The sequence below is a fragment of the Heteronotia binoei genome, chromosome 17 (assembly GCF_032191835.1).
Source record: "Heteronotia binoei isolate CCM8104 ecotype False Entrance Well chromosome 17, APGP_CSIRO_Hbin_v1, whole genome shotgun sequence".
Taxonomy (NCBI): Eukaryota; Metazoa; Chordata; class Lepidosauria; order Squamata; family Gekkonidae; genus Heteronotia; species Heteronotia binoei.
Genome location: NC_083239.1, coordinates 50734955 through 50758419, shown reverse-complemented (window position 1 = coordinate 50758419; position 23465 = coordinate 50734955). Strand labels below are relative to the sequence as shown.

General features: G+C 47.6%; 1 protein-coding gene across 1 annotated transcript in view; it reads right to left on the bottom strand.

Moving 5' to 3' along the window:
- The window catches only part of LOC132585661 (SPARC-related modular calcium-binding protein 1-like), a 67870-nt gene that overhangs the window by 18263 nt on the left and 26142 nt on the right, over positions 1-23465 (bottom strand). The window contains exons 2-5 of the mRNA XM_060257523.1: positions 7261-7459; positions 5706-5818; positions 4410-4509; positions 229-279 (exon numbers count right to left, since the gene is read on the bottom strand). Of these exons, the coding sequence (XP_060113506.1) occupies positions 229-279; positions 4410-4509; positions 5706-5818; positions 7261-7459 (463 nt within the window). The remainder of the gene's footprint in view (positions 1-228; positions 280-4409; positions 4510-5705; positions 5819-7260; positions 7460-23465) is intronic.

The following is a 23465-nucleotide window of genomic DNA, read 5'->3' as shown; positions in this document are numbered from 1 at the left end:
CCCAGGAGTCCTGGCTCCACCTCCTGCTCCCTCCCTGTGGGATAAAGTGGAGGCAGAACTACCTTCCAATTTTTCCTGTGTGACTCACCTGCACTGGAGATGCTGCTGAGTCCAGGAGTTACAATACCCACTGGGTACTGCCAGGTGGTAAAGTCAGGGTTGGGGAGGGGGATGGACAGCTGGGGTGGGGTGCAGAACAGGGGTAGGAGGGTTGGGATGTGACCTTACCTCTCCGAGAGGAGTTGGGATCTTGCCATGAAGTCCGTACTGTGTAGGAACCTAGGAAGGAAGGAAGGCAGAGGAGAATAAATGGATAACGGGATTTGGGGAGGGATGGTGGCTCAGTGGTAGAGCATCTGCTTGGGAAGCAGAAGGTCCCAGGTTCAATCCCTGGCATCTCCAAAAAAGGGTCCAGGCAAATAGGCGTGAAAAAGCCTCAGCTTGAGACCCTGGAGAGCCGCTGCCAGTCTGAGAAGACAATACTGACTTTGATGGACCAAAGGTCTGATTCAGTATAAGGCAGCTTCATATGTTCATACAAAACAGGTTCGTAGCAACAAGCTGGCTCACAGGGGCTAGTCCCGCCCCCATTGCTTTGGGCCCGCAACACTTTATGAAAATATGTATATCCCACCTTTAGTTATTTATGTCATTTATTATCTGCCTTTCTCACTTGTACCCAAGGTGGGATGGTGGCTCAGTGGTGGAGCATCTGCTTGGTAAGCAGAAGGTCCCAGGTTCAATCCCCGGCATCTCCAACTAAAAAGGGTCCAGGCAAGTAGGCGTGAAAAACCTCAGCTTGAGACCCTGGAGAGCCACTGAGCTGAGTAGACAAAGACTGACTTTGATGGACCGAGGGCCTGATTCAGTATAAGGCAACTTCATATGTTCATATATGCCAATTACACAATGTGAGTCAGTACAGTCAACAGGATGGGATATATAAGAAATAAATTAAGCAAATGGAGGAGAACTGAACTAATCAGAAATCTAAAAACAGACCTAAAGCAAAAATTACATATTAGGATCCCAGTTTCACTAAGCTAAACACAGGAGTATAGACCACAATCTAATAATTTATCCAAACAGTTTTGTGAATAATTTCATACAGTCCAACTCAATCGCCTGCATTCAAACACTCCCTCAAATAGCTCAGTTTTGCTTAGTTTGCAGAAAGCCAGCAGAATGGGAGCCTTTCTGACCTCTTGGGGCAGGCTGTTCCACAAGGCAGAGGCCACAACAGAGAAGACACCTATACAGGCAGTTACACATGCCTTCTCTATGGATGTTTAAGTGCAGCTGTTAATTTAAAGCCCTTAATGGCCTGGGCCCCTGATGCCTATGGGACCACTTCTTCCATTACAATCCCCTGAGCTCCCTTCAGTCATTGTCTAGAAGCCTCTTGCTGGTGCCAGGCCTCAGGATGGCTTAGTTAGCTGTCACCAGGGGAAGGGCCTTCTCAGTTGTGGCCCCTACGCTGTGGAATGCACTCTTGGATGACACCCCTGCCCAGCTGGACTTATTTAGTGTCTACAAGGCATGCAAAGCCAAATCGTTTAGGCTAGCCTTTGGAGAGTAAAAAAAAAAGAGCCCCGTGGTGCAGAGTGGTAAAGCTGCAGTACTGCAGTCGAAGCTCTCTGCTCACGACCTGAGTTCAATCCCGGGGGAAGCTGGATTCAGGTAGCCAGCTCCAGGTTGACCCAGCCTCCCATCCTTCTGAGGTCAGTAAAATGAGTACCCAGCTTGCTGGGGGGGGAGGGGAAGTGTAGATGACTGGGGATAGCAATGGCAAACCACCCTGTAAAAAGTCTGCTGTGAAAACTTCATGATACAATGTCACCCCAGAGTTGGAAATGACTGGTGCTTGCACGGGGGACTACCTTTACCTCTTCTTCTTTTTTTGGAGAGTAACCACACGCTTGGGCTGTTTTAATAATGGTATGGCGATAGCCATGTATTTTAATGTCAATATTTTATATTTGTCAACTGTTTTTATGTCATTTTTATCTTATTGGTTTTAGTGTGGTATGTCACCATGAGACTCTTTGGGTGAGTGGCGACTAAAAAAATCTAATAATTGAAAAAAATGAATATAAGATGTAAATGAATAAATAAATTTTGCCCATTTGCAGATTGGCCCCTGAAGAAGACCTTGCTCAGGTGAATGAAGCTGAATGACCCCTCTTGGGGTCTTGCAGAGATGAAGGTCGAGGGCCAGACTTTGTAGGTAATATAATTAATTAGATTTATGAACTGTCCTTCCCTCAAAGGGCTCATGGGAGTGTAACCATGATTTAAACAGAAGGAGGAGGAGGTGGTGGTGGTGGTATTGAATTTATATCCCACCCTATATTCTGAATATCAGAGTCTCAGAATGGTCACAATCTCCTCTACCTCCCTCCCCCCACACACAACAGACACCCTTTGAGGTAGGTCGGGCTGAGAGGGCTCTCACAACAGTTGCCCTTTCAAGGACAACCTCTGCAACCTCTGCCCTCCCTGACAATGGAGGCACAGATAGCTGCCACTGCGAAATCCGCCTTCTTCCATCTTAGAAGGGCGAGACAGTTGGCCCCCTTCCTGGAACGTAGCGACCTAGCAACAGTGATCCATGCAACGGTCACCTCGAGACTAGACTATTGTAATGCCCTCTACATGGGGCTGCCCTTGTGCCGAACTCGGAAGTTGCAGCTAGTGCAGAATGCTGCGGCCAGGCTGCTACTGGGACTACCTCGGTGGGAACATGTGCGGCCTGGGCTGAAGGAACTGCACTGGCTTCCAATTATATTCCGAGTTCGCTATAAGGTGCTGGTTATCACCTTTAAAGCCCTATATGGCCGAGGCCCTGCCTACCTTAGGGACCGCCTCTCCCCACACGTTCCCCAGAGAGCACTAAGATCTAGTTCTCAAAGCCTTCTAAGGATCCCTGGACCAAAAGAGGCCAAACTAAAAGTAACAAGAGAGCAGGCCTTTTCTGTAATGGCCCCCCACTGGTGGAACCAATTGCCGGAGGAAGTGCGAGCCCTGCGGGACTTTAATCAATTCCGCAGGGCTTGCAAAACCACTCTCTTTCTGCAAGCATATGAGGAACCCTGAAAGCGATATCTCGCCATCGAAATACGTCAACTGAATATAGCACCTTAACTTAATTTTAACTGTAATTTAATGTAACTGTTTTAACTATATGTATTAATTGTATTTTAAAATTGTTTTATAAATCATGGTATACCATGTCATGTTAGCCGCCCTGAGCCTGCTCCGGCGGGAAGGGCGGGATATAAATAAAAGTTTATTATTATTATTATTATTAAGAGCTATGGCTGACCCAAGACCATTCCAGCAGGTGCAAGTGGAGGAGTGGGGAATCAAACCCGGTTCTCCCAGATAAGAGAGCTCTGGCTGACCCAAGGCCATTCCAGCAGCTGCAAGTGGAGGAGTAGGGAATCAAACCCAGTTCTCCCAGATAAGAGTCCATGCACTTAACCACTACACCAAACCGGCTCTCATACACTAAATTATATAATACTAGCAATAACCAATCAATTAAAATAAAACCATTAAAACACAATCTAAACCACTGATTGTATTCTGTACACATCTCTCTCTCCCTCTGGGGGTGGGGGGACAGATCATGGGCTGAATATGATGAAGGCCATTACTGCCCTCAGCAATGTTCTCTCTAAGCTGCGGAGTCTTGTGATCAAAAATTCTACTGTGGGAGCTACTGGCATTAAAGTTGAGAGCTACTGCATATATCAGTGTGCTCTGGGGCCATTTTTCCTGAGCTAAGACAAGAATGTGTGAGCCAGAGGCTAAAAAATTGTGAGGTAGCTCACACTAACTCAGCTTAGAGGGAACACTGGTCCTTAGCTGTAAGCCCGGCAGAACAGGGTGCAGATGTCACCGGGCACAGAGTTCCACCAGACAGGCCCTGGCTCTGGTTGAGAACAGCTTAACATCTGTAGAGCCAGAGACCACCACTAGATTCTGATCTTCTGAGTGCCAAGCTCTCCAGAGGAGGCGGTCCCACAAGTGGGTTGGTCCCAGACTGTTTAGAGTCTTGAAGGTTAGAACCAAAACCTTGAAGTGGATCCGGTAACTCAATCTCCTTCCCCTTCCCAGAACAGACATCCTGTGAGGTAGGTGGAGCTCTGACCGAAACTGCTCTTGAGAGGAACAGCTCTGCGAGAACTTGTGACTAACTCAAGGTCACATCAACAAGTGCATGTGGAGAAGTGGGAAATCAAATCTCGTTCTCTCAGATAAGAGTCCACGCATTTAACCACTACATCAAACTGGCTCTCTTACAGGTACAGGAGCAAAAAGGCATTGACAACCTTTGTTCCCAGCTACAAAAATAGAAGTTGGGTCAGGGAAGACAGAAAGAGACCCAAGGCAAAGAGTACTACCTGTACAATTTGGGGTTTCATTGAGGACTGATGTCCCACTGATAGGTTTCCCTTCTGAAGTAGAACACCAACAATAACCTGTCTGTTTGTGGCACTGAACCTAGGAGGGGAAGGAAAAAGGACAGTTAAGAGAACATAAAAATAGTTGGATCAGGCCAATGGCCCATCCAGTCCAACAATCGGTGTCACACAGTGGCCCAAGACCAGGTGCCACTAGGAGGTCAACCAGTGGGGCCAGACCTCCAAGAAGATAGAACGTCACTGCCCCAGACAGACAGAATGTTCCATCTAGACCTTAACAGGTCTCGACATGAACAGGACATTAACAGTCAGGGTGGTGGTAGTGGAGGTTTAAAAAAAAAGCCCTGCATTTTGGGGATCAGAACCACCAAGCCATAAGGAAAGGAGGAGGAGGGGGGGGGGACTGGATTTATACTTCACCCTTCACTACCCAAAGGAGCCTCAGAGTAGCTTACAATTCTTCCCCTTCCCCTCCCCACAACAGACACCCTGTAAGGTAGGTGAACTGTGATTGACCCAAGTTCACATCAGCAGGTGCAAGTGGAGGAGTGGGGAATCAAACCCAGTTCCCCCAGATAAGAGTCTGCCCTTTCAAGGCCAACCTCTGCCAGAGCTATGGCTGACCCAAGGCCATTCCAGCAGGTGCAAGTGGAGGAGTGGGGAATCAAACCCGGATCTCCCAGATAAGAGTCTGCCCTTTCAAGGACAACCTCTGCCAGAGCTATGGCTGACCCAAGGCCATTCCAGCAGGTGCAAATGGAGGAGTGGGGAATCAAACCCGGTTCTCCCAGATAAGAGTCTGCCCTTTCAAGGACAACCTCTGCCAGAGCTATGGCTGACCCAAGGCCACTCCAGCAGCTGCAAGGGGAGGAGTGGGGAATCAAACCTGGTTCTCCCAGATAAGAGTCTGCCCTTTCAAGGACAACCTCTGCCAGAGCTATGGCTGACCCAAGGCCACTCCAGCAGCTGCAAGGGGAGGAGTGGGGAATCAAACCCGGATCTCCCGGATAAGAGTCTGCCCTTTCAAGGACAACCTCTGCCAGAGCTATGGCTGACCCAAGGCCATTCCAGCAGCTGCAAGGGGAGGAGTGGGGAATCAAACCCGGATCTCCCAGATAAGAGTCTGCCCTTTCAAGGACAACCTCTGCCAGAGCTACGGCTGACCCGAGGCCATTCCAGCAGGTGCAAGTGGAGGAGTGGGGAATCAAACCTGGTTCTCCCAGATAAGAGTCCATACACTTAACCACTACACCAAACGGGCTTTCAGCGAATTACCTGTAGGAACGATCCATCTTCACTGCATTCCGGGACGTAGGTGGCATGTGCTTGGCGGCGGGACTGCGAGAGGGCAGTGGCTCGGTCCTCCTGGCAGCGGGTGAGATTGGCATCTGCATTGTGTTGGAGGGGGCAGGGTTGGAGGGAGACGTGAACAAAATGATTTTGGGGTCAGAAGTGAACAATGGCGTTATATGTTTCTGAGCATGCCCCGAGAATATTACGCTCACCACGTAGATCCCTCTACCTATGGCTCCAGGACTGGTAGGGTTCTGGGTCTGAGGGGGCAACTTATGTTTATTTGCAAGCCTAACTACTTCTTATCCCAAAAGTTATTTTCAGTACAAGCGGGGTTTAACCCCAAGGGTATTATCACATCCACAGGGATGAGCTGCACAGGAGCTGTGCTAACATTCTCTTATTCCCCCACCCCCTTCTTCACATGAAATAAGAATGGACTTGATCAAATCTAAATGGTGGCAATGACTGATAGAGGGGTGGAGGCACTACCACAAAGAAGGCCTGGCAGCCAGAATCCACCTGCTTCATGCAGGAGTACCTGAAGAAGAAGAAAATATTGGATTTATAGCCCGCCCTCCACTCTGAATCTCAGAGTCTCAGAGCGGCTCACAATCTTCTTTATCTTCCTCCCCCACAACAGACACCCTGTGAGGTGGGTGGGGCTGAGAGGACCCTCACAGCAGCTGCCCTTTCAAGGACAACCTCTGCCAGAGCTATGGCTGACCCAAGGCCTTTCCAGCAGGTGCAAATGAAGGAGTGGGGAATCAAACCTGGTTCTCCCAGATAAGAGTCCGCACACTTAACCACTGCACCAAAGAACCTCTGTCATCAATCTTGTTGCATAGGGGACATTCACACAGGAAGAATTGGCCCTGATCCTGCATATTTAGGATATGTATCAGGTGTGGCAAAACTTGCTTAACATAAGAGCCACATAGAATAAACTTTAGATGTTTGAGAGCCGCAAGACAGGAAGGAAGGAAGGAAGGAAGGAAGGAAGGAAGGAAGGAAGGAAGGAAGGAAGGAAGGAAGGAAGGAAGGAAGGAAGGAAGGAAGGAAGGAAGGAAGGAAGGAAGGAAGGAAGGAAGGAAGGGAAATAGATGTAGGGAAGGGAGGAAGAGGTGGAAAGAAAGCAACTTTAAATGCATTCTCCAAGCCGCTGGCTGGCTTGTCTTGGAGAAGTGATTTAAAGAGAGAAATGCCTTCTCCAAGCCAGTAGGCGGCAGCTTCAAGAGCCACACAATATGTGTGAAAGAGTCACATGTGGCTCCCAAGTCACAGTTTGGCCACCCCTGACATATATCATAATGAAGATGTTGAGTCATGCTTGGAAACTAACAGGCAACTGGCTATGATTTTTCTGCATTAGGGTGATTTTACCATCCCGATATGCCCCACTTGGTAGCCTAATTTCAGACATTTTCAAACACTTTCCAGGGTATTATTAAGGATACAGGAGTTCTTTTGCTCTTGGTTACCTTGTGCAAACTTCCTCCAGCCCACTCCCAGTTCTTCCCACCAAGTCTCTACCTACTGTTGGATTCTCGATGACCGCCCCCACCACAGTGGGACCGCGGCAAAGCTTCTAGGAAAGGCTCGCGGCAACGCGCTCTCTGGAAAGTGCACGGAGACTTGTAGAGCTTCCCATCAGAGGCACAGATGGGCCGGCCTCTCTCCCGGGGACACTCCACCAGGCATGGCGGTTCTCCTCGTTCACTCTCCGATATAATGAACTGCAACAAGACATGTGGGATAAAGAGGCACTGATCCATCACTTAAGGGATCTTGCACACAGAAGCACAAGAGGGACAGCTCTTCTCTTGGGAAGAATCACGGGCAAAAAAAGAAGACAGATGTGGCAGAAATTGAAATCCAAAATTCAGGAACCCGGCCAAAATCTAGAGCAGATGCATAAGTGAAAACAGGGGCAAAGCACAGTGATCTTTTCGGAAGAAAAGCAGGATAAATATGGAATCTTGGTCTCTTAACCACTTGGTGACTCCAGCTGGAGTAAAGGGAAGGGCTTCATGGTACTTCTACAGAGGCTTGAATGGAAAGTGGGCTTTGGAAACAGCCTATAGCCTGCTATATAGCCATGTTTCTCCGGCCACAAGCAGACGTCATGGCTTAAGAAATCTGTGCATTCCGACAACCTTACTCACCTGTGAATTAGTAGGCTCATAAACTTTGCTCTGCTTCGCTCACCTTCAGGGAAGCCAGCTCTCTGTGCATGCTCAGAGTCAGAATTGTTTGCACTTGTGATGCCAGCCTATTACTGACTTCTCTCAAGTGGAGATGGTTTGCCTAAATTTGGTTTGGAGCACTGGGAATAATTGCACTTACCAGTAGGAATGGATTAGACTATGCAAGCTGAGATGCCTACCATCATGCCTTGTGAGAAAGCCTGAAAATGCCTGCTTTTATTTTTCCAATCATACTTGTTCTCTATCCTGATTTTTTTTAAATAAAGTCTTTAAAACGATGCAGTGCTTCAAGCCCTCTTTTTTTTTCTGCATAAAGAACTAATTCTGGCTAGAATCCTCTCCTTTTCCAGGGAGACAAAAGGCCAGCTAGCTCCAATAACCAGGCACGACCAGGGCTCTTTTGGTAGGAAAAAGCCAAGCAGGAACTCCTTTGCATATGTTTATTTAATGTTAATTTAATGTTTCTAGTGTAACTGTTTTATTGTTGGTGCACCATTGGTCACCGTATTGTTAGCCGCCCTGAGCCTGCTTCGGCGGGGGAGGGCGGGGTACAAATAAAATTTATTATTATATTATTATTATATTAGGCCACACCCCCTGATGTCACCATTGTTTCCCACAGGGCTTTTTTGTAGGGAAAAACCCCCAGCCAGAAGTAATTTGCATAGTAGGTCACACCCCCTGGTGTCAAAGCAGCTGACACTGCATTCCTGTGTGTTCCTGCTCAAAAAAAGCCCTGGGCACAACTGTCCTAGGTCATAAGTGGTCAGATATTCCCCCCAAAAGGAACATGAGTCTGTGACAGGCAGAAAGAAGAGAAGAAACGGGCAAAGGTCCCAGAGCACATTTTGGCCAAAGCCAGGGTTGCCAATCCCCAGGTAGGGGCAGGAGATCCCTTGGTTTGGAGGCCCTCCCCTGGCTTCAGAAAATGGGGAGGAAATGTCTGCTGGGAACTCAGTTATACCCTATGGAGACTGATTCCCTTAGGGTATAATGGAGGATTGATTTGTGGGTATCTGGCACTCCAGAGGGGCTGCTTTTGGGTTAGAGGTGCCAAATTTTCAGCATAGCACTCTGTGCCTCTCCTCAAAACACTCCCCAAGTTTCAAAAAGAGTGGACCATGGAGTCCACTTCTATGATCCTCCAAAGGTGCCCCTATCCTCCATTATTTCCATTTAAAAGGAGCATGGTCCCTTTAAATGTGATGGTCAAAACTCCTTTTGGAGTTCAATTGTGCTTGTCACACTCTTGCTCCTGGCTCCACCCCCAAAGTCTCCTGGCTCCACCCCCAAAGCTACCAGATATTTCTTGAGTTGGATTGGCAACCCTAGCTCTGAAGAAACAGCTAAGTGTTGTTAGGATTGAGGGAGGCTGTTACAGGACAAGGGGTGTTGCTGATAGAGGAGGTGGTCACAACTGGGTCGACGGCGTTCACATACGCAATTCTGCACGTGTGCATACACATATACTCCCTCCTCAGAGTTCTGGGCCTCTCCTCTGTATCACTCACCCTGTTCTGCTCTCCCTTCTCTTTCTGACCCCTCCTTTGCCACACTCCCCATTCTCCCCTGTCCCTAGGGGGCGCTATAGTGCAGACGGTGTATACTTTGGCAGCCGTCTGTGGCTTTCAGCCACTGAAAGGAGTTGGTTTCGTTAATTGCAGTGTAAACAAACACCAGCCCAAGAGCGGCCCATTAAAAGCCAACCACGGGTTTCAGATTGAGGGCTCACTTGACGTCTTGCAAGGTGTTGTCGTTTTTCCATCACGAGAGTCCAGACCGCAGGCTTCGGCCGGGGGGGGGGGGGGGGCGTGAAGCTGCCTAGATTTGTGTATAAAAACACAACCACTTCAAACATCTGGAAAAGGAAAAGTTTAACTATTTGCATCTCTCTGGCATCTTGCTTGCAGGTAATTTGCAGTTGTGCATAACTGGATTCTGGGAATGGGATGCCCCTTTATGTTTCCTGAATGACAGTTTGAAACTTTGAAAAGGCAAAAGTACAACAGGTGCAGTTTTTCATGGAACTGCCAGACCTGCCAACATTCTGCCTGTTGTAAGACTGCCTTAAAGTGCAGAGCGTCTACAAAGAAAGGTGGCCCAAACTGGAGCCCTGGATCCTGGGTCAGTAAAGGACCCCTTTATGATTTACAACTATAATTTAATTTCTATAAAAGGGGGCGGGGCTGAAGCTTTCCTGGTTTTAATGACGTATGCTAGATGAAAAGAAGAAGACTGCAGATTTATACCCTGTCCTTCTCTCTGAATCAGAGACTCACAGCAGCTTTGTTGTTGTTCAGTCACACAGTCGAGTTCGACTCTTTGCGACCCCATGGACAAAGTCACGCCAAGCCCTCCTGTCTTCCACCATCCTCCAAAGTCTGCTTACAATATCCTATATATTCTCCCCCCACAATAGACACCCTGTGAGGTGGGTGGGGCTGAGAGCTCTCCCAGAAGCTGCCCTTTCAAGGACAACTCCTGCAATAGCTATGGTTAACCCAAGGCCATCCCAGCAGTTGTAAGTGGAGGAGCTGGGAATCAAACCCGGTTCTCCCAGATAAGAGTCTGCACATTTAACCACTACACCAAACTAGCTTTCCAAAAAGGCACTCTGTGAATGCTCAGAGGAACTTTCTTCTTCCTTACTCTAACTTCAGCGTCAAGGATTGCTTTTATACTTTCCTCTGCATAAACCAGAGCCGAAATGAAATTGCTTGCCTAAAAATATTCTCCTCGAAAGTTCTCCAGCCATTTCGACAGCAAATATTCAACAGAGTTCCTCAGAACATTCCAACACCCACGAAACCTGTCATTTGACGTCTGGATTGGAACCGGATAATACCTTCCTTCTTAAGAGATCAATTTAGAGCCATCGGAGTGTGGAAAGAGCCCTATGCTAAGCTGTCAGTTTGCGTCTTACCAAGCAGCGGTGTGGACAACTTGGCTGAAGAACCAGCCCTGTCCTTGGGCGTGATGCTCTGGCACTGGAAACTGATTCTGTGGCTAAATCCTGGCTGAAGTGCAAACCTGATCCATCACAGCGGGGAGTGGCGGGGGAGACTTGGAAAATAACTAAGCCTTGAGTGAAAAAGTGCCATTCTCCCTCCTGGGAGAACCTCCCGTTCTCCTTTCCTGTCCGAAAAACAGCTGCCCATTTCAGCTGCATGTTTCTCCAGCAAAGAGTAGCTTGTTTGGGTGTCCGTAGAGAGGATGGGGTCTGTCCTCTGCAGCCAAACCACCAGCCCAGATCCCCCGCCGAGAGACAGGGGAGCCCCTGCCAAAACCCTTCCCAACGGCAGCCTGTTTAGCAAGGAAGGGCAGGCAGAGCGACCTCTCTCTCTCCATCCCCAGCAGCCCATTTTGATTTATAGCCTCTCAAAGTGCCTCTTCACTACCCACAAACTCAAAAAGCTGCAATCTGGCACTGGCTGGGGAAGGCACCTCTCCTTGCTGGCTGTATGTACCAGTCCTGCAATTCCTGGATGAGAAATCAGAGATGCTCACAGATTTGGAAGCCCCCAGGGCTTTTTTTTCGAACAGGAACGCACAGGAACGCAGTTCTGGATGGCTTAGTCAGGTGGTGTGGCCTAATATGTAAATGAATTCCTGTTGGGCTTTTTCTACAAAAAAAAAACCCTATGTGAAACAATGGTGACATCAGGGGTGTGTGGCCTCATGCAAATGATTTCCTGCTGGGCTTGTTCCACCAAAAAAGCCCTGGTAGCCCCATTCTTTCCCCCTGAATGCCCCCATCTGTTCTTGCTTTCCCTTGCGTGAATGGAGACTGCTTTATCATCACACCACTTTCTACTTCCTCACACGTGAGTTTCTCCAATTCAAATGACATGAATCACTTAATGACCGTTACATACATAACGTCAAAACAGCACTTCAAATGACTTTTGGAAGCACAACATGGATAGCGTAGATGCCCCACAGGAATTTCATAAGAGTTGGAAGGAACCTCCGAGGTCATCTAGTCCAACCCCATGCACAATGCAGGGAATTCACAGATATCTCCCCCCCCCCCCCACTCCATGCCCAGAAGATCCTTCCCAATCATCATGTTATGTACCGGATTTTATGTTTGGCAGGCAGCTTTCACGCACCTGGGCAACCGTGGGAATGCTAGAGACTCTGTGATATACTTTGAGATCTGGACTCTAAAAGGGAACCCATGAGCAATTCTGGCACGAAGCTTGACTGCCATGATTTGGTATGGGGATCTGGTGGGTGGTTCTGGGACATGCATATAAGTGGGGTTGTGACCCCAGCATTTTGTCTTCTTCTGGAGTTCTCAATAAAGCATGTTCCTGTTTTGAACCTCTATGTATCGAACCCAGTATTTAACACACCAGCTGCCTCAGAAGGGAATAACTTCCAGAGACTATGGGTGTACTTTGCCTGGGATAAAAAAAGATACCTCAAACTGGCCCTGACAGAAACGCCTGAGACAAAAATGGGTGCAACGGTACAAAAAAAAAGTGTAAAAGATACAATTTTCACATAGCCCTTATTGCAGAAGCCGTGTGTGTGATTTAAGCATTTCAGTTCAGTTTTCCTCTAAACTTGAAGCAGTTCAACAAAAAAAAAATCCATAAAAAGTTATTAAACAATTAACCCAACCAGCATGGATTAATTGTAAGAATGAAAGAGGAGGCATGCCAGATCAGGCTGATAATCTGTCCTCGAGTCCAGCATTCTGTTCCCACAAGAATGTAGGCAAGGCCTACAAACAGTATACAGAGAATAAAACCACTCCTTGGTTGCCCCCCCACACACACACAAGTAGTACACAGGGGCTTTACTGCACCTGAACATGGAAGTTCCATTAGACCCCATGGCCAATAGACAGTCACAGAACTCCTAGCAGGAACTCCTTTGCATATTAGGCTACATACCCCTGATGTAGCCAATCCTCCAAGAGCTTACAGAGCTCTTAGTACAGGGCCTACTGTAAGCTTCAGGAGGATTGGCTACATCAGAGGGGAGGGGTGGCCTAATATGCAAAGGAGTTCCTGCTACAAAAAAAGCCCTGCCTATGTGAATGTGTAATTCCTCTTCTAAAGCTATCCCATGGTAAACACAGCTTTATACAACCTTACAGCTGACAATTAAGAATTTGGAATTGTTCCAAGTTTTTCTATTCCTTGGCTCCATCATCAACCAAAAGAGAGACTGCACCCCAAAATCAGAAGGAGATGGAGAATGGGAAGCACCCATGAAGGAGCTAGAAAAGATTCTTAAGTGTAAAGATGTGTTGCTGGTGATCAAGATCAAGTTAATTCATGCCACAGTATTCCTTGTGTGGGTGTGAAAGTTGGACAATGAAGAAAGCTGACAGGAAGAAAGCTGATTCATTTGAAATGGGTGCTGGGAGTGGTGCTGTTCACCCATACCGTGGGCTGCCAAAAAGACAAATAAATGAGTTCTCATTCAGATCAAGCCTGCACTCTCCCTAGAAGCTAAAATTAACCAAACTGAGGCTATCATAATTTGGTCACATTACGAGAGATCAAGAGACAGTGAAAAAAGACAATCATGAAGAAAAGTCCAGAAAAGGGAAACTAGAATGATTAAAGGGTTTGAACGCTTTCTCTATGAAGAAAGGTTAAAACACTTGGGGCTCTTTAGCTTGGAGAAATGTCAACTGAAAGGTGACATGATAGAGGTTTACAAGATGATGCATGGGATAGAGAAGGTAGAGAAAGAAGGACTTTTCTCCCTTTCTCACAATACGAGAATTCATAGACATTCAATTAAATTGCTGAGCAGTCGGGTTAGAAAGGATAAAAGGAAGTCTTTCTTCACCCAAAGGATGATTAACACGTGGAATTCACTGCCACAGGAGGTGGCAGCGGCTACAAGCATAGACAGCTTCAAGAGGGGACTGGATAAACATATGGAGCAGAGGTCCATCAGTGGCTATTAGCCACAGAGTATTGTTGGAACTCTCTGTCTGGGGATGCTCTGTATTCTTGGTGCTTGAGAGGAGCAACAGTGGGAGGGCTTCTGGTGTCCTGGCCCCACTGATGGACCTCCTGATGGCACCTGGGTTTTTTGCCCACAGTGTGACACAGAGCGTTGGACTGGATGGGCCATTGGCCTGATCCAATATTGGGCTGATCCAACATGCTAGGAAAAGTTGCAGGCAGCAGAAAAAGCAGAAGACCCAACGGAGATGGACTCCACCAAGGAAGCCACATGGGCCCTCAGCTTGCAAGATCTGGGCAAGGCTCAGGTGGGTCACCATGTTGGTCCAAAGCAGCAGGACAAAGTCAGCCCAGTGGCACTGGTCAACCAAGTTTAATTCTGGAGATAAGTTTTTGTGTGCATGCCTAGACTTCTTTGGATACATGGAAACAGAAGTCCCCAACCTTTATATATACATAACATAAACAGAAGTCACCAACATTTACAGTACATCACTGACTACCTATATGCAGGGGTGGAATTCTAGCAGGAGCTCCTCAGCATATTAGGTCACACCCCCTGATGTAGCCAATCCTCCAAGAGCTTACAAGTCTCTTTTTTGTAAGTTCTTGGAGGATTGGCTACATCAGGGGTGTGTGGCCTAATATGCAAAGGAGCTCCTGCTAGAATTCCACCCCTGCCTATATGTAACTTCTGTTTCCATGTATCTGAAGAAGTGTGTGTGCACATGAAAACTTATACCCAGAATAAAACTTGGTTGGTTTTAAAGGTGCCCCTGGACTCACGCTTTGGTCTGAGCAAGGCTGTTAATGATCAGATGAACTGGAGAGCATTAATTCATCACCGTAAGTGGGAAGCAACTTGACGGCACTGAACATCTATATGTGAAAAAGAAACAACTAATGAGTACTAATTAAATATTCAATCAACTCAGATAGGACAGCCAAAGAAACCAAATGCCTCTTGGAGACAAAGGAGAGGAACGTCATAAACGCTCAAGCATGTGTACCCAGCGCTTAGGTTTACCAACTTCATTTGTATCAGTCTGATGTGAGCTACTCATTGGGTCTGTTCAGTTCATCTCTAAATGGCTTGAATTCCTGACGCATAGATTGCACTTGGGTTTTGCAAAACTGTGCATGTACACAAAACTCTTCTGAATCAAATTGATCAGCGACCATGAACATCAACCGATAAACCGTAGGGATCTTAAAAACACACGCACACGGATTTATCTGGCTACCGAAACAACTAGTTGCCAAACTGTTAAGGGAAGACCCAGTTGGGTGACTGTTGGTGTCCAGGGCTTGTTTTGTAACAGGAACTCCTTTGCATATTAGATCACACATCCCTAATGTAGCCAATCCTCCAAGAGCTTACAGGGCCGACTGTAAGCTCTTGGAGGATTGGCTACATCAGGGATGTGTGGCCTAATATGCAAAGGAGTTCCTGCTACAAAAAAAGCCCTGGAAGCAACATAATAAAGTTAGAGTACAGTAGCGCCTTTAAGACCAACGAAATGTTATTCAGTGTATAAGCTACAACAAAATGGGGGGGAAACCATTCAGATTTAGGGTATCTGAAGAAGTGAGTGTGTACACATGAAAGTTTATACCTTGAATAAAACTTTGTTGGTCTTAATGGTGCTACTGAACTCTAAACTTTATTCCGTTAGAAAGGAATCACTGAAGCAACCTACCAAACAGCCACCAGCGGGTCAACAGACAAACTGTCTACTGAAAAATCGGTTTGCAGGCGGTGAGCATGACAGTAGATTCAAGATGGACAGAAGGAAACACTTCTTTGCACAAGGAGTCGTTAGAATGTGGAATTCATCGCCAGAGGATGTAGAGATGGCCACAGGCATAGATGGCTTTTAAAGGGGTTTAGACAGACCCATGGCCTATCAGTGGCTACTAGCCATGGTGACTGCCATGGCTAAAGCTCTAAATACCAGAGGTGGAATTCTAGCAGGAGCTCCTTTGCATATTAGGCCACACCCTCTGATGTAGCCAATCCTCCAAGAGCTTACAAGACTCTTTTTTGTAAGCTCTTGGGAGGATTGGCTACATCAGGGGTGTGTGGCCTAATATGCAAAGGAGCTCCTGCTAGAATTCCATCCCTGCTAAATACCAATATCAAGGGAAGGCCTTAGCTTCTATGCCCCATTGTTGGCCCTCCAGAGGAACTGGTTGGCCACTGTGTGAGACAGGATGCTAGACTAGGTGGCCCACTGATCTGATCCTGCAGGGCTCTTCTGATGTTCTTACATGCTGAACCACTGGGTGTTTGAGCATCCTTAGGAAAACAAACTTTTATCCTGGTGCAAATTGTGGACCAGACCAGCCAGGATTGTAGACAGAAGCAGAAAACCTAGAAATGGACCCAACAGGAGCAGGCCTCAGAACATGTCAAGAACTGAAGCTTCCAAGTTGTCTTAAGAGGCAACCCCATACAATGCGCATTGCAGTAGACAAGGCAGTAGATTCCAAACACCAAACGATGTCCAAGAGCCCCGAAATTTTTACATAGCGTTCCTAGACTTAGCCTCTCTTTATCCTGTTCGCCATACCATACGCAAAAAGGTCTGGATCTCTCACCAATAATTAGGCATAATAACATGTGAACTACCATTGCATGTCAAATGCTCTCTGATGCAACCTGGTCAAATCTCAAAAGGCTGAACATGGACAGAGGCCTTCATCAAGTGTTCTCAACAAACCAGAAGGAGCCATGATCGCCACCCACGTTCAGAGACTTCTGGAACAACTCCTGCTTGAAATACAAGTTGCAAATTCTGTCCACAATCCAGGCTGGTTCCAGGCTGACATTCAACGTTTGTCTCCGGCAGACCCCGACGCGTCTTCAACTGCATCTCCCCCCGCCCGGCGCAGTTCTAACTCAAAGGAGTGTGTTGTACCTCCACTGGTGTTCAGTAGACATTATGTCACCTCCCCCCCAAGGCAGGTAGCTTCAGTGTCCAAGAGGCACCCGGGCATGAGGATACAGAGTCTCTCAAACAGACGGTCCTAATATGCTCTGCGCCACCCTGGATTCTGTCCGACCCATGTCCCTTTTGCCTGATGTCCCTTCCAAAGTCTACACCTGGTGATATCCATGGCCAACGGCTAAATTACCACCGAGGCCAAATAGTTACAGGGTCTGCTCAGTATGGTTTTGATGCCTACGGCAGCATCCATGTGAACGAAAGAAATCAGTGTTGGGCCTTGCCACGCTTCTTTTTTCGGGAAGGGGTGTTTTGAATGGAGGATTTCGATATTCTCCTTTTCTGGATTTCTCTCTGCATTTTGGATCCTTGAATCACTTGGTCTTGATTCCAAAGCAGAAAAGATACCCTACCGATCCTCCATTGCTCTGTCTTTTTAAAAACTTATATTTTATACAGAAGGCTGAAGTTTTAAATTCTTTCCAGTCTTTGTCTCCCTAAGTTGACAGTGAACACATGAAGCTGACTTCTACAAAATCAGTCCCTTGGCCTACTCAGGTCAATACTGTTTCCTTTTGGGGTCCTCAACACAATGCCCACACCTTTCTTGGTATCCTCCAAATGTTTTCTGAAAGTCTGCGGGGCCAGGTGGAACATTTGCCAAGCAAGGCTTCTGATTGGCTATGTAATATAAAGTTTTAAAAAAACGTTGCTTTGGTACCAGCTGCCCCCATGGCGCAAAATTCTTCACTGTGCATCTGATGGTAAGCTACAGCAAACATTTTACGACAGGCTCCACCTCCTGTGGCAGCCATGTTGTAGCTGTGCCCAGTGCACTGTGTCAGAATCCCAAAAGTGCCCACAGGCTCAAAAAGATTAGGGAACCCTGGTCTACACTTGACAGGGAGTAGATCTCCAAAATCTCTGCCTACAGTCTGCCCAATCATTAGCCTCCTCTGAATCTCTTAAACAGCAGAGGTCAGCGATAGAACCTGGGACCTTCTGCATGCCAAGCAGATGCTCTGCCGCAGGTCCACATTCCTTCCCTCCATGCTAATGGACAAAAAAGGCTTCCATGCCAAAGTATGCTTACAATAGGCTTCCCAACCCTCCCGCCCTGGCGGGGGACCCCAGAATTTCCAGCCTCTTCCCCCGCTCCCCAAAAAAACAGAAGCGGGGGGGGGGGGAACGGCACCAAGGAGCGTGGCGAGCCGCCCCATCTCGGAACGGGCGACGCTGCTGCGCTGCTGCCGCCTCTTCTCCGCTTCACCGTAGCTGCTCCTCCGAGATGGGCTCAGGCTGAGCCCATCTCGGAGGAGCAGCTAAGATGAAGCGGAGAAGAGGCGGCAGCAGCGCAGCGGCATCGCCCGCCCCGCTCCGCTCCGCCTCTGAGGTAAAATCAGAGAAGGGGAGGGTGGAGGGAAGGAAGGCATTTAAAAAGTTGTGAGGTCCCTTTAATTGTGATGGACAGAACTCCCTTTGGAGTTCAATTGTGCTTGTCACACCCTTGCTCCTAGCTCCACCCCAGTGTCTCCTGGCTCCACCCCCAAAGTCCCCAGATATTTCTGGAATTGGACTTGGCAACCCTAGCTTACAAGCTCATGTGTAAAATTCTGCAGAAAAGGAAGCTTGATGCAAACAGATGCACAGCCGCATTGAGATTATTTTGTGCACTAGTGGTGCATTGAGGAAATACCATCCCCAAATGTCAAGTGCTTGTAACAAAAAAGTCTTGTGGTACCTTATAGACGAACACGTTTATGGTGGTTCAGACCTTTTGGTCTTAGACAAGGTGCCTTCTTTCTGCCTCAGACCTCCCCCCCCCCTCATGCAATGTGCATGATAGGGAAAATAATACCTTAGCCTACCTTACAGTGCTGTTGTGAAGACCGAAACAAAATTATGTATGGGAAGGTGTTTCGAATAAAAAAAAAGGTAATGCCAATACCAGAGGTGGCCAAACTTACTTAATGTAAAAGCCACATAGATAAATGTCAGATGTTTGAGGGCCACAAGATATGAATGTTTGATGCTTGAGAGCTGTAAGACAGGATGTAAAGAAGGCAGGCAGACAGGCAAATAGATGGGGGAGGGAGAGATGAAAAGAAAGCAACTTAACTTTAAATGCACTCTCCAAGGCACCAGCTGGTTTGGCTTGGAGAAGTGATTTAAAGAGATAATTGCCTTCTCCAAGCTGGCTGACAGGGTGGTGGGGGCCTCAAGAGCCACACAGTATGTTTGAAAGAGCCACATGTGACTCTCAAACCACAGTTTGGCCGCCCCTGGTCAATACCAAGCATTCAAGCTATGAAGTGGCTTGAATGAGTGGGGTGTGCACTGTTTTCTCTCTGTAACAACATGGACAGTACTGCAAAGAAAACCAACAAACTACACGGGGAGGGAGGAATTACTAGTTATCTACCTGACTATGGGTACCATTGTTATTTTGTGTTTAAATCAAAAGCCACCTGAGCCCATCTTCAAGGCAATCTTGCCTTCATTTGCAAAACAGCAAGCTCTGTTCTTGAAGAAAGGATCCTGCAGGTAAACGCAGCAATGAGAAAATAAACCCAAACATAAATGTGGACCCCCTCCCCAGCAGACAGGGCAACAAAAAGAGGCAGTTGCACTTGATAAAACATAGCAGGGTTTGCAGCCACTGGGAAGGGACTGCTGTAGCACCACCAGGTATATTTATGGACCAGTCTCCAGGGCCCTGGGAGATCAACAAAACCTGAGTGTGCGCACACATGTAAACACCCAACTGCCTTAGAGCTTACCTTGGCTCCCGGTGTTGGCTTGTAACCACAGGGGCTCTCAGCCAGGAAAATCTGAGCGTCGTGTTGAATAGGCAGGCCAGAAAAGCTTCACGCTGGCTCATGATGCCCATGAAATGGGGGCTTGAAGCATGCCAAAGAACAAGCATCTCCAACTGATCAGGCCAGGTTCTTCCCACCCATATTTTACTCTCATGTGCTCATAAGAACATAAGAAGAGCCCTGCTGGATCAGACCAGTGAGGGTCCATCTAGTGCAGCATCCTGTCTCACACAGTGGACAACCAGTTCCTCTGAAGGGCCAACAACAGGGCAGAGATGCTGAGGCCAAGGCCTTCATAAGAACCTCAGAAGAGCCCTGCTGGATCAGACCAGTGGTCCATCTAGTGCAGCATCCTGTCTCACACAGCGGACAATGTTCCTCTGGAAAGCCAATTACAGGGTATAGAGCAGGGATGTCGAACTCATTTGTTATGAGGGCCGGATCTGACATAAATGAGATCTTGTCGGGCCGGGCCATGTTGGGCCAGGCCATATGTGTACCTATTTAAGATTAGATAGCAGAGATACAAACTTTATAAAGGACACAAACACACAACACTTTTTAAAAACTTAAAATATGCTTAAAACATTAGCACTCATTGGTCTTAAAGGTGCTTTCTTTGTATCTCTCCCATGGGATTCAGAGAACTGGGCAAAGGAAGCTCTGACTCTTTCCTGCCTTCCCCAGGGGACCAGGAGGGGGAGGAGCCTCAGCCAAAAGAAAGAAGAGAGGCTTGGTTCAGTAGCTCTGCTATGCGACTGTGATAGCCTGGCAATGCAAGCTCTTCTTTCCCCAAGGGAGGAGACTAAGCCAATGGAGAAAATAGAGGTTTTGCTCTGTAGCTCCTGTGCGATTGTGTAAAAGCAAGCTGTTACACAGAAGGAAGCAAGAGAGAAGGAGAAGGAAGCAGATGACAGCCAGTTGCTCAAGGACCTGATAGGAGCCTTCTGGGGGTATAGAGGCTGAGGCTTTCAGAAGAACTTAAGAAGAGCTGTTCTGGATGAGACCAGTGGTCCATCTAGTCCAGCATCCTGTCTCAGACAGTGGCCAACATGTTCCTGTGGAGAGCCAACAATGGGGCACAGATGCTAAGGTTTTCCTCAATAAGAACATACAAAGGACCAGGGCTTTTTTTGAGCGGGAATGCACAGGAACACAGTTCTGGCTGGTATGGTGTCATGGGGTATGGCCTAATAAGGAAATTCGTATCTGCTAGGCTTTTTCTACAAAAAACTCTGTGTAAAACAATGGTGATGTCAGGGGGTGTTGCTTAATATGCAAATAAGTTCCTGCTGGGCTTTTTTCTACCAAAAAAAGCCCTTCAAAGGACCGTGCTGGATCAGATCTATCTAGTACAGCATCCTGTCTCGCACAGTGGCCAACCTTCCCCTGTGGTACTTCCTGGGTCTGGGATTCAGACACTTAGTGCATCTGAATGTGGAAACCACCCCCTCCCCAAGTCACCATGACTAGCAGCCACTGATAGACTTATCTTCCATGAATCTGTCTAATCCTCTCTTAAAGCTGTTTATTCCTGTGTCCATCGCTACATTGTCTGGCAGCAAATTCCACATTTTAATAACTGTCTGATTCAGGATAAGGCAGCTTCACAGGCGTTCATATTTGGGGAGGGTCCATGGCTCAGTAGCAGAGCATCTGCAGAAGGCCCCAGGTTCAAGCCCCAGCAAAAAGCTCAAGGAGCAGGTGATGTGAAAGAGACCTTTGCCTGAGACCCTGGGGAGTAGCAGGTCCGAATGGACAATACTGCTGGTGGTGGACCAATGGTCTGAGTCAACAGAAGGGAGTTTCATGTCTCTCTCTTCTTCTGTCCTCCCTCACCCCTATTGGTACATCAACATGACAACGTCATTGCGGTCCCGCCTTAAGAAACAGAGCAATGTCACCACCGGCGAGACAGACAGTCCCCAGGCTTGTAAAAAAAGGAAACTGGATTTCAAAAACAATATTTTTCACACTAACAGGAGCGAGCAAATCTAAATGAGTCCCCTTATGGAGGTGTTAATTTGTCTCCTGTGTTGGATAGCATGACATAATTTTGGACGGAGTCCTGAACATACACAAACCCGCAAGGACATGCACCGAACATGACCAGATCTTGCAGACAGCAAAAGGCTAGAACTGGAGGGGATTTCCCCCCCTCCTGTTGTTCATCTGTACCTTTCCAGAAGAGGCACAAAGTGTCCTGCCTTGTGTAACAGTGAAGTCACACCTCACAAAGAGCAGAAAACTTTCTCCGTCCACGGACCATGTCCCAAGCCAAATGGGCCCTCTTCTTTCAGCCCATAATCTCATCCAGAGATTTGGTGGCAGGTGGCTTTGGAGGGGTTATTTTCTTTAAAATATTTCCATACATTTCCCTAAATAAACATGTTCTTCGTTTAAGAATACACTCTCTTGAGTTTTGCCTTGGGAGTTCAGTAACGACATCAGCAATTGATTTTGAGTTTATGTACTACAAATTGTTTTTTTTAATAGCATTTAAAAAAAAATAACAGAAGACATAATAGATCAACATTTGTCGTAGCAGCAGAAAAGAGCAAGAACCCAGTAGTACCTTAAAGGCTAACAAAATTTGTGGCAGGGCCTTTGTGAGTCTGCTATTTTCTTCAAACATGATAGTCTGAATAGTTCTGTATAGCCCCCAAAGAAGGTGCCCCTCTCCTTCATTATTTCCTATGGAAGAAAGGCATTTAAATGGTGTGTGGTCCCTTTAAATGTGATGGCCAGAACTCCCTTTGGAGTTCAATCATGCTTGTCACACACTGGCTCCTGGCTCCACCCAAAAGTCTCTTGGCTCCACCCCCATAGTCCTCAGATATTTCCTGAATTGGACTTGGCAACCCTACAGCAACCCCCAGTAGAGTTTTCTAGGCAAGGAACATTCAGAGGCGGTTTGCAATTCTCTGCCTCTGTGTAGCAGTCTTGGACTTCCTTGGGGGTCTTCCATCCAAATACTAACCAGGGCCAATCCTTAGTTTCTAAGATCTGACAAGCTTGAGCCAACCAGGTCACAGCATGAATTCGTCGATTCTCCTTTTAAAGCCAGCAAAACATATAAAAACAGAAGAACATCAGAAGCCCTGCTGGGTCAGACCAGTGAGGGTCCATCTCGTCCAGCATCCTGTCTCACGCAGTGGCCAACCAGTTCTTCTGGAGGGCCTAGAACACGGCAGAGAGGCTGAGGCCTTCATAAGAACATCAGAAGAGCCCTGCTGGGTCAGACCAATGGTCCATCTCATCCAGCATCCTGTCTCACACAGTGGCCAGCCAGTTCCTCTGGAGGGCATAGAACAGGGCAGACAGGCTGAGGCCTTCATACGAACATCAGAAGAGCCCTGCTGGGTCAGACCAGTGAGGGTCCATCTAGTCCAGCCTCCTGTCTCACACAGTGGCCAACCAGTTCCTCTGGAGGGTCAACAACAGGGCAGAGAGGCCGAGGCCTTCCCCTGAGAAGAACATCAGAAGAGCCCTGCTGGGTCAGACCAATGGTCCATCTCATCCAGCATCCTTTCTCCCTCAGTAGCCAGCCAGTTCCTCTGGAGGGCCTAGAACAGGGCAGAGAGGCCGAGGCCTTCCCTTGAGAAGAACATCAGAAGAGCCCTGCTGGGTCAGACCAATGGTCCATCTCATTCAGCATCCTTTCTCACACAGTGGCCAGCCAGTTCCTCTGGAGGGCCTAGAACAGGGCAGACAGGCTGAGGCCTTCATAAGAACATCAGAAGAGCCCTGCTGGGTCAGACCAATGGTCCATCTCATCCAGCATCCTGTCTCACACAGTGGCCAGCCAGTTCCTCTGGAGGGCCAACAACAG